At 46.7% G+C, this 11,886-nt stretch overlaps 1 protein-coding gene across 1 annotated transcript; it reads left to right on the top strand.

Annotated features, from left to right (window-relative positions):
* Nucleotides 1-8,086: 8,086 nt before the first annotated feature.
* LOC109945944 (NHP2-like protein 1) lies at nucleotides 8,087-9,451 on the top strand. Its single transcript, XM_020552337.1, has 3 exons — nucleotides 8,087-8,207; nucleotides 8,304-8,407; nucleotides 9,425-9,451. The coding sequence occupies exons 1-3, from the start codon at nucleotides 8,087-8,089 to the stop codon at nucleotides 9,449-9,451; spliced, it is 252 nt and encodes an 83-aa protein (XP_020407926.1).
* The last annotated feature ends 2,435 nt before the right edge of the window (nucleotides 9,452-11,886 follow it).

The raw sequence follows: 11,886 nt of genomic DNA, 5'->3' as shown, positions 1-11,886 counted from the left end.
AAGGTATGATTCATCAGCTGATACTGAAGAGGGTCAACCAAGCCTCTCAGGAAACGGTACTGTCTCTTGGCATCGGTGTTGACATCTTCAGGAGCATAGCGAGACAACTGCATAAACCTGTCCCGGTACTCACTGACAGACGATGACCCTTGCTTGAGGGCCAGGAACTCCTCCTTCTTCACTGTCATCAGACCTGCAAGAACATGGTACTGACGAAAGCTACCTCTGAACTCTTCCCAGGTGATGGCGTCAGAGTGGGCATGGGTGGCGAGGTAAGACTCCCACCATGACTGAGCTGCTCCTCTCAACAGACGGGGACCATACAAGACTTTCTCCCTGTCGTCACACTGAGCGGTATGCAACTCCCGCTCCACAGTGCGCAGCCAGTCTTCAGCATCCATGGGGTCAGAAGAGTGAGCAAACGTTGGTGGATGACCTCTCATGAATTCAGCACGCTTGTCTCTAGGCATCTGAGGCTGAGGTGGGGCCTACTGCTGCTATTGCTGCTGCTGCTGCTGAATGGCGGCCAAAGTCTGACCGATGGCTTGAACTACCTGAGTCTGCATCAGAAACATCTGCTCGATCGACATCGGGGGGCGGGGGCGGCAAGTGCTGTTGTTGGGGTACCTCATCCTGCTTAGCGGCTCGCTCCTGCTGAGCACGCCTTCCTCCTCTGCGCCTGTTCTCTGACATCTGCAGAATGCAACCACACATCAGAACTGATCAGGCAAATCTTGCAGCATAAGAAAAGAGTATAGAATCCTTCAACAGCACTGAACAGATGAGCATCTTCACTGATCTCCAACACAGACCACACAGCTTCTCCGATAAAGAGAAAAGTGGAATAAAAGGTTTCCCAACTATATAGCTAACTCCATTAACATATAACAGGTAAACCATAATGCAGGGGATACCCACACTCTGGTGACAGTCATTACAAAGATCCAAACCAAACATAGTTCATCATGACAAACATAAATGCACAGGATATAGCAAACTACCCTGTCTAACTAAGACTAAACTAAGAGCGAGACTAACACTAAGACTGTAGCTTCTACGTATATATTTTGTATTAATTACAAGATCCAACTCTAACGATCTATGGTTCTAGATTTATCTTGGTCTTGCAGTCTGGATTGCCATAAGGCTGGTGTCACGCCGAGGTGAGCGGTACGGGTGCTGAGTCCCGACAGGAGCGGGGGAACCATCATCCAGGTGACGACGTTCCGCGCGCTCAGCCCGCAGCAGGGCGATCTCAGCACGAGCCCTACTCAGCTCGTCTAGCGCATGGTCCAGCTCCGTGTTTAGCACGGCGGCTAGGTTGACTGTGCTGCTCAACCTAGGATTGTCCTCACCAACAGGTGAGACAATCACGCCTCCTGTGCTGCCAGATGGACGGTGGGGGTAATACTTCAGGTTGAGACCGCCAGCTACCCCACCGAGAACCGAGCAGTAGTGCGAAAGCGCACGCCGTGCAACATCTTGCATGGCCGCCTCAGCTGAGTCCCGCTCAGAGATAGAATAGTGCTCTGAGCAGACCTCAGCACCCTGGAGACTGTTCTCCGGACGGCGCACCAAACAGGTCGCCTCCCAGCAATCCGGGTAGACCCCGCGACTATGCTGGTAGACCACACAACGATACTCGATGGACCAAGTACACCGGTTAAGTGCCCGACGTAGCAGGGTGTCGAGCGCATCATGGAAGTGACACCCGCGAGCAGCGTCGCGAGTGATGGGTCGAGCAACCCATCCTTCCTGCTCCTGGTCAGCAGAGAGGTCGGTGTCGTGGCTCGAGCTGTCGTCGCCACCTCCGTCGTCTGGGTCTCCTCCAGCAGCTACTCCAGAGGCTGGGGCGCCCAGTGGTGGTGCAGGGGACGCCTCCAGGGGAAGCACAGGGGAGCAGCTCCTCACAGACTCTATCTCCTGCTGGAGCGAGAAAGAAGAGCCCTGCTGCTCCTGCTCCTGTCGTCGACGTTCCTGCTCCTCATGCAGGCGGTGGTGTAGCCTCTCCAAATGGCTGGACTGTCCGGCCACGGGACGGCGAAGAGGACGCTCAGCAAGGCGGGATGGTAAGAAGGGGATGACAGACTTTTGTGCAGTGTGTCTAAGACGAGCCATCTACAAAAGACACCGCAAGCAAAAGAGTGAGAACAGAATCAATATGACCAGCAAGTAATGAACCATAAATGAATGAAGGATTAGAATAAAACACAATTTTCAGCAAGGTATAATATATAGTAGAACATAGGTTTTGGTCGATATGACCAACTTTTGAAGGGATATCAAAGTCAAGGCAGGGACAGAGGTCTATAGTCCTTAGAACGACCATTCTACTCTAGGTTAGCGGTCCTACAGTCAGCACGGCTTTGATACCACTTATGTCACACCCGGTTTTAGAAGGCAAACCGAATGCGAACCATGTACGTGCCAGGATCGGTAATTCACGTACACAGCAGTTACATAACATGGACATCATCACACAGTGCTCAAAATAGTATTAAAAAGGGAAATAATAGTTGATTACATCATACGTCTGAGACGTCCATATAGTCCTTACAATAAATCAAAGTGCGAAAACGAAACGTAGATAACCGCGGCCTTGACAGGCAGTCGACTGGGGGTTGCCGCTAACCCACGCCTAGAACTCGTCGTAGTCTTGGAACTCCTGGAAGTCTCCTTCCACAGCTTCATCTTCGCCTGAGCAGTGGTTGCAATGCTGACAACCTGGGGATGGGGGGTTGGTGTGTAGAGCAAGGGTGAGTACACATCAACATACTCAGCAAGTATCCTGTTTGGCTGTAGTGGACTAGCTTTATGTGGGGGATAAGTCAAGCAGTTGCTTTTAGTTGGTCAGATTATTATTTACTAATAGAAAGCCAGGTTTTAGCATTAACCCAAGTTATTAGCCCGATGTACCCTTTCCAAATGGAAAGAATACCACTTACCAGCACCATAGTCATAACAAGAACCATCAATCTCATTGCCACCTGTAAACCAAAATGTCTCTGATCAAGTACCACTAATCACTGGAGCTCCCTTGGCCGCTCATAACCGCGAGCACGGCTGATATATAAGTTTTCAAACACTCTGCAGAGGTTGTGCACTTTACCCACAAGTCGTGATTCCTTTTCTGCCCGGAGAGAGCTACTCCCCATTGACCACTACCTAGGTGGCCTAGCAGAGCATCACTACATAGCCTTTACAAAGATTCCCCGGGGCTGTAGCCACCCATTAGGTTTCCTAAATGCACCGCACTCCTCCCCAAGGGGCGAACCCAAACTTGGCAGAGCGAGCCGCATACACCGAGCCCCATTGACGGCACGACGGCTAAGTGAACTACACCCCAGATCCTCTAATTATTCAGCTAAGGGCATCCCATTCCACCCTCATGGTTGCACTGTTTTCCCGGGCGGTCATCCATAGAACAGGTCCTTATGGAGAGGCACTCGAGAAACCACTCGAGCCCCCTTGAAGACCACAAGTATAACATCATAATAAGAGAGGGGAAAACAGCGTATCATAGATAATCTCATCATGTTCATTGATTAGAGTTAAGCAATAGCATAAAGCTAAACCATAATAATCCAACCCAAATAGGTAAGCAAGGACATGGATAACAAAGCTAGTCAATCCTTAGGTATAAATGTGTAATGCGGGAGGTGAATTAAAGAATGAATAGGACAGAGATAGGTCAAGGGACACTTGCCTCCACGAACCGACTGCTGCTCAGGGGCTTCTCCTGCGAGTTCTTCGGGTTCTCCGACCGGATCGTTCTCTATGCGAGCGCAAACACACATACATCCACATATTTAATACAAAAGAACAGTACACCATACAATAGAATGCAGTAAGTAAACAGACGTTCCACGCGGGCTCACAATTACGGTTAAGAGAGAAAGAGAACAAGACAGTCGAGAAACGGTCACGTTACATGATTATAAATTAACCACTCGCTTAATAGAAGGAAATTAATGTAGACACTATGTTTAGCGTAAAGTAAAGTCATGTTTCATGTCTAATCATTATAAGCAGGTGAAGATAAATAAAAAGGATTGTCGCGCGGCGAGACGCGCGACATAGCACTCTAAAACAAATTAAGAAATTAACGACTCGTCGCGCGACCGAACACGCAACGAGACACTTCGCATTAATTATAAAGAGACGTTAAGCGTCGCGCGACGAAACGCACGACGGCATACGTCGACTAAACTGAGTCTAAAGTGGAACGTCGCGTGAATACACGCGCGACGTTACACCATAAACAACCTGAAATTAAAATGGATCGTCGCGCGACGAAGCGCACGACACAACACATAAATAGAATATGAAATTAGACAAATCCGTCGCGCGGCGAAGTGCGCGACGCAGCACGCTAACTAACGGAGTTTGACATTAACTACCAACCAAAAAATAATCACCGCGAGCGCGGGTTGCGCACACAGGAACGCGCTAGCGGCAAACGGGGAACGCGAGGCCACGCGAGCCACGCCGAGGGCCAGGACGACGCGCGCAGGGGGTCGAGGCCGCGCCAAGCGAGCAGGGGGCGGGTGGGGGGGGGGGGCGCCGCCACGCGCCGGCGAGCAGGGGGCGGGCGGGGTCGCGCCGCCGCGGGCCGGGGAGGGGGCGGGGCCGCGCGCCGTGGGTCGGGGAGGGGCGGCGGGGGGGGGGGGGGGGGGGGGGGGGCGCCGCCGCGGGCCGGGGGAGGGGGGGGGCCGCGGGTCGGGGAGGGGGCGGGGGGGGGGGGGGGCGCCGCCGCGGGCAGGGGGCGGGCGGGGCCGCGCCGCTGCGGGCCGGGGGACGGGGCGGGGTCGCCGCCGCGGGCAGGGGGCCGGCGGGGCCGCGCGCGAGCAGGGGAAAGGGAGGGCGCGCGCGGGGGAGGAAGAAGAGGAGGGAGAGGGAGAGAGAGAGGAGAAGGGGAGGGGAGCTCACCTCGGGGTCCAAAATCCGGTGATCGCCGTCTCCAATTCCTAGGGCACCACGGGGAGAGAGAGGTGGAAGAGGGAGAGGGAGGTTGTTGCGCGGGAGATCCAAATGAGAGAGAGAGAGATGGGGGCGCATGGGGAGTGTGGGCGCTAGGGGCGCGCAGGGCCGGGCCGGGCCGGACCGGGCCGGGCTGGGCTGGGCCACTTCGCGGATCGAAACCCACGACGTGCACGACCACTAAACGGGATTAAATCGCGAATCGAAATCCAAAACGGAACGAGACGAACACGCAACATCAGACAAAGAAATGTGCTTCGGCATGATGCAACACCCATGACACTTAGGTTTTGGTTTATACATGACACGGACACCTGTCGCTATACTGGTTTGAAATTGGGAAGAAGGAGCGAAACAGGAAAGAGAAAAGAGAGTAACGCCCGAATTTGGTGAGAGAAAAGGAGAAAAAATTCTACCCCCAAATTCAGGGCGTTACAGTCTTGGTGCTCGAGGCAATTTGGGACCTGAGGCACACAACATCACTTAGGCACTAGGGGTCCTCTGCTAGCCTCGAGATCATTAAGCTTCCCTGCCTTGCCTCATGAAGGCTGTCAAACTTTGAGCCTTTTGTTGCTTGAGGCACTATGGGGACAAGCTAGAGACCAACAGACAATAATGTAATACTATCATATGATAGAAGTACGTATATGTTGGGTCCACCATGGACAGTACAACCTTCGGGAATGAACCTCACATCTAAGGGCCTAAGGACAAGTCCATAACTTTCGTTTGATGAATAAGTATAAGGTACAACTCGTTAAATATGTGATGGATGACAGTATCATTAGTACAAAGAAGCTTTATAGAGGTGGTTGTGAACCTATTTGCACTGTTGTTTTTTAGTGCCGCTAGTGCTAGGGGCCAATAGAAATAATTATTTATACAAGCGGGTAACTGAGAATCACCCGTGGAAATCGATTTCCACTGGCGGTCGAGGTAATAAAACCGCCGGTAAAAATCTTTTCTATGAAAGAAAAAATGGGCTTTAAAAATAGCCACAAAAAACTATAAACATTAGGAGAGGCCTCATCCATGCCCCGCCCACCCGTCGAAGTCGCAAGTCACTACATTTTTTCACGTAAAATTCACGTGCTACGTAGCTAGTGAGATTTGATTCCACGACCTCACCCTCGTATGTAGCTCTTCTACCACCCCACCTATCACATACTTTGTATCATTGCAGTTTTGTTGTCCACATATTCGAATAATCTAAGTATAAATTATCTATTTGGGGGCTATAAACGAATTCAAACCAAAAGGTTGTCAACTAAAAAGTTTCGTAACTTTTGAAGTTCTACACCTTTTATTTTGGTACTTTTCCCATTCGAGGTCGTTTCCAAAATTTGCATTTTAAATATGATAAATTTAGATGCAATTTTTGAGAGCCAAAATAATTTCAAATAAAAAAGTTGTTAGCTACAAAGTTTCATAACTTATAGAGATCTACAACTTTTATATTGGTGGTTTTTTTTCATATGAGGTCATATGAAAAACTAAAAAAATCATGATAAAAATAATTTCTTAAGAAAAATGTCGTACTAGAAATCGATTTTTACAAGTAGTTCCTTAAAAAATCACTTGTAGAAATCATGGATTTCTAGTGATGGTTTTATTTAGGAACCACCTATTGAAATATGATTTCTACGGGTTGTTTTCTTAAGAAACCAACACTAGAAATACCACTGACGCTTGATAGCCGAAACCGTCTGTAAAAATTATACCCCACCGTAGGCTTAGAGCTCTTTTCTATTAGTGTATAGACCTCACAAGTATGTTGTTACCACAACTTAGGCTGTACAGTACTCAAGATCACTACATTGCACGTGCATCAATTCTATAGCCATGTGTGCACATGTGAAATGTACTATATAGCATTATCAAGTACAAAAGGCTGCACTAGCTAAAAACTATAGTGTCAGATAGCACAGGCTCCGACGTCCATAAACACGACATATCATATCTACTCGTAGATATGACAACCGCCTAGAGAAAGAACACCTCTGACACTCTACCACGACCAAGGATGTGGGGCTCGATTATGCCTCTAAGAATTGGATAAGACTAGGGTAGTTTGGTCTTCGTCGGTGGAATCTGAGGTTTATGTAGCCTGTCTCCTCTCTTAAACTATGAAAGTGAGGGATGAGCAACATTTAAGACGATTCAGATTCGATACATTGACTATACTTGACTTCAAACACTAATAATAGTGTTCCATTTAGCAGGCAAGTATTACTTCTAGTTAAAAGTTACACGGGAATGCTGGCCTCTCCGCAATCGGCGGATTTCTGCCTTATACGGTGCCGCCACGTGGAAGAAAAAAAAAGGCACAGGTGCACAGCCCCTTCACGGACCCGAACTTTTCATTGAATCCCATTGAGCTTTCTTGAGTCCGCTCCCTCCAGCCTCTCACTCCGCCGCCTCCGCCTACGCCGCTTAGCGACCTAGCTCTCCCGGTCTCTCACCGCCGCATTCGCACCGCGCTGGCCACCAACTTCGCCGCCGCCACAACGACTGTATCCGACCATCCGAGGGCGCGGCAGCCTTGCATCCCACACCCGCCAGTGCCCAGCCCTTCGCCTCGGCGGTGGCCACGCTGGAGAAGAAGCCATACAATACCCACCCGACATGGTCGCAGGTGAGCCTGCACTTAATCTGAGACTAGAAAATTGGGCTCAATCATGGGTCGTGTCGTCCCGACGGACGGAGGAGGACCGCCGCTAGAGCTCGCGTTGTCGCGCCAGCTGCTCCCGTCGCTCATATATATTACTGCGAAGTAACCCTAACTGCCACCAGCCTCAGCCTCCCCTCTCGGCTCCCCCACACGGCACTCCAGTCCCCAGCCTGCCACTCAAACAGTACACCACCGCCACAAGCCCTGGCCGAATAAGTCTACAGGGCAGCAGGGCTACCGCTGCCGCCGCACTTCGCCGGCAAAGAACGCCCTCCAGGTATTCCCAACCATCTCTTTCCTGCCTGCTGCGCGAAACTGGTTTTTCAAACTCTAATATCAAGTTATTTGGCTATTTGATGCCTATTTACCTTCTAACTTAAAAAAACTATCTGATGGTATTTAAGCCCATGTCCGTCTACTAGATCTACCCCTGCGATGGAGTCCACGGTGACCCCGAAGGCGTACCCGCTAGCTGATGCGCAGCTAACGATGGGTATCCTCGATATCATCCAGCACTCCACCAACTACAAGCAGCTCAAGAAGGGAGCGAACGAAGGTACCGCACCAATCCATTGTGCACGTCCCCTGTCATGTAATATGTTAGTTCTGAGGCTTATACTATTCAAGTTGTGTCTTTTGTGTCTACGCGCAGTGACGAATACCCTGAATAGGGGGATATCAGAGTTTGTTGTGATGGTGGCGGATACAGAGCCTCTTGAGATCCTACTCCACCTCCCCTTGTTAGCTGAGGATAAGGTAACTCTTTTGTTTTGTAATATGGTGCTGTGTGATTATAGCTTGGACGCCATCTATATATCATGTTGGTTGTTTTTCTCTCTTTCCTCTTTTGTAATTTTATCCCAAATGCTATATTAAAAGATTATGCCAAATGCTTAATAGGGTTGTTTTCAGTTATTTCTCTTAATATTGCGTTAGGATAAATTTGTTTGCTTGGTGTTCATACGGCTTCTAGCAAATATTTTTGTTCAACTTTTGGTTGCCAAATCTTTGTCTTGCTAATTTTTTAAGCTAACCAAACACAGACACTCTATATACCTGATTATCATACTTAGAGAGCAAAATTTAATCTAGATTTTTTCGTCCACCTCGTTCTAGATATGAATCTTTTCATAATTGTAATAGGCAAGTTATTTTGCAAGTTGGTTCTTTTACTGACTCAAGTGCATTAAACCAGGAAGCACATATTAAATTTTGAAGCACTGAAATTGTGCCACTGAAATTTTGAAGCACTTTGTTATTAACTAAGGTTGCCACAAATCATTAAGTCAACACATTAACCCTTGCAACAGTGCTACACGGCAACATGTTTTTATATTCAGCAAACTTTGGATGTGGTAGTACTCCACGTGTGTAAAATCTCCTTTTGCTCTTTATGTGCATGGAATCACTTGACAACATAAATGGTCATTGAACAAATTTATTCATTAGTAAATTAGCCTATGCTGCCATACATGAATGTCACTGAACCCATTCATCATCGAGAATCACATTCAAACCCGCAGTCGCAATTCAGCCTTTAATCAATAATAGGCACTTGTTTGAGGAAAAACGTGCTAAACAGGAAACTAGCATTATATATTACACATATAACAACAGGTAGGTGAGTGCAACACACTTACATAGCCCTTGTAGTGAAGCAGGACAGAGAGGCAAAGCACATTTGTGCATGTCCCAGAAAATTATTCACCCCCTCTATGCCAAGGTAGTGCAGGTGTTATCTTCGGAGACATGGTGCTGCTGTGCCAACTGCAGGGCACACTGCAACTAGCGGCCGAGTAGCAGGAGATCGCTGCTACTCAGAAGGCCCCAAACTGCAGTCTAAAAGTTATAAGCAACTGCAGTCTTGATATGATAGGCTCAAATTTGGCTAGATTCTGTTTTCGTGATAGAGAACATTGCTGCTGCATTCACTCTGGCAAATTTTGTTGAAGTTGTTCATAATGTTCTTATTCTCTTTTCTCCCCTTCCCTGAGACCAACATGAAAGAAAGGAAATGAGTGCAAACTTGATTCACTCAGCCGAGACCACCGCCTGGATTGGCAGATCCATGTTTTGTAAATTTCTTGATTCAATGTCTGGGAGTGGGAGCAACATGTATGCATCCTCATTCATTAACCTCTAAAATGTGAACTATGATGCTGAGTTTTATTATAATATAATTGTTATAAATATATTTTGTCATTTGTTTTCTGAGACAAATCTACATGCCAATTTCATCGGTTTGATCTAATTAATTAAATTTAAGAAGTTGAAATGGCAGTAAGGAATTGGAGCTCTCTCCGCGTAGTAAGGAAGCGCGCGTTGCGGTTTGAGAGCTCCAATCTCCTAATCATGGTTGAGTTTGTGCGGAGAGAGCTTCGGTTTGTGCCTGAAGGCTCCGGTTTCATGATTTTCATTGGCAGTAAGGAACCGATGGCAGTGCGGAGAGAGCTCTCAAATCATGATTTTCATTGGCAGTAAGGAACTGATGGCAGTGCGGAGTAAGCTGATTTAGAAGTGCGGAGAGAGCTATCTCCTACCCAATGAAAAAAGTTAGCTCCACCGATGGTAGTAAGGATATAATTTTTTCATTGGTTGAGTTTGTGCCTGATGGCTGATAGTGGATCTATTTGGCATATTTGTGCTGCCATGGTGCTTTCATCAGTCTAATATTATTTTTCCCGTTACTTCAGGGTTGCTATATTCAAAATGGAGCTAACTTTTCTTAAAGCATATGCAGTTATGCACATGTAAAATGAGAGCAATGGATGATTAGGAGATAACTACGGAACCTATACTTCTTGTGTTTCCTTTTTCCTTGCAGAAGAGGTGGTTCTGGTTTGTGCAATACTTACCCGAAGATGAACTACATAGATTGATTTGCACACAATGGTTCCCTTTTTCTTTTGAGGAATAAACTGTCTCCATACAACCCAAAGATGAACTACTGTTTTTTGTTTTATTTTTGACTTTTGAGGCCACTCATTCAAATGAATTACGCATACTGATTTGCACAAAGGATGATGTGTGCAAGGTATCTACATGTTATCTGTTTTAAGACCACTTATCCCATTTTGACTATTTTTGCGTTTATGTTCTTTTTTTCAATTTTTTTGTCTACATATAGGTTGAGTGTCAGTCATCTTGTTCTTCCTTATGTTTGTCCATGTCCTTATTCTACTTCAGTTCAATGCTTTTCTATAGTGTTGTTTGCTGTTTTATATAAAATAAGAAGTCCCTTACAGTAAACTAAACCAACCTAGGAGGAACTAGGTACATTGCAAAAAGAGGACTTTAGCTAATGGGGGGTGGACGCCCATATCTCCCACCAACTGAGCTAGGCTCAAATCCTGTTTTTGTAACATATAAGATTGATTTAGTAGAGTGCTGATGAGGTCTGGCATCTACTACATTGTAATGGTATCTGAATGGAACCAAGGCATTTTAAAGCATGAATCCATATAGTTACTTTAGATGATATAGTTGACTTAATAACTTATAATCTGTAGCTATGGTACATTCTCAACTGTCTTCTTTCCAAGACATTTAGAATGGTAAAGTGGTATACAGATTTTATAGGGTATCTGTTAATGAAAAACTGCAGTTGTGAGTGCATCACAACTGTGTATATATAACATATGTTGCTCTTTGCCAAATACCAGGGAAACATCTCAAAATTTAGTGATAATTAAGACTCGAACCTTCCCAAGGAGTTAACTCCTTTCACATTCAAACAGGATACCATAGAGAAGAAAAAACAGATGTACTTGTCTGGACAAAATTCCATGCAAAAATGAAGAAACATCTATGTTCTCCTAATCTATTGACTTGTGCAGACAAAATCATCTCATACAAGAGGTGATGATTGAAGACTACTGAATTGCTTCTGCATTCTAAAAAGGATAAGGTACCCAGCCTTCATCGATTTCATGTGCGCAGGCTGCATCCATGTCTGCATCAGCAGACTCCGTCGCACCTGAAGGTAAGGTAACTTGTGCTTTCAAACAATTAATAAGTTCATTGTGTAACCAACCTAGGCCACCTTATAGATTGCCTACCCAGACAGCTACCAGAGATATTGGGAGACTTAGCTGACAGAACTAGTGATGGTGATAGCTCTGCTTCCATCACTGTTGATTCTAGGTACAGACTCCGCCTCTTTGTACCTTGTTCTTGTAGTCTATTTATTAAGTATTCCCTTTGCTAAGATTTACCACAAATCCAAAGCTGATTTA

The sequence above is a fragment of the Zea mays genome, chromosome 4 (genome assembly GCF_902167145.1).
Source record: "Zea mays cultivar B73 chromosome 4, Zm-B73-REFERENCE-NAM-5.0, whole genome shotgun sequence".
NCBI classification, from domain to species: Eukaryota; Viridiplantae; Streptophyta; class Magnoliopsida; order Poales; family Poaceae; genus Zea; species Zea mays.
Note: the sequence above shows the minus strand (reverse complement) of the source record. Positions and strands in the feature narration are given on the sequence as shown.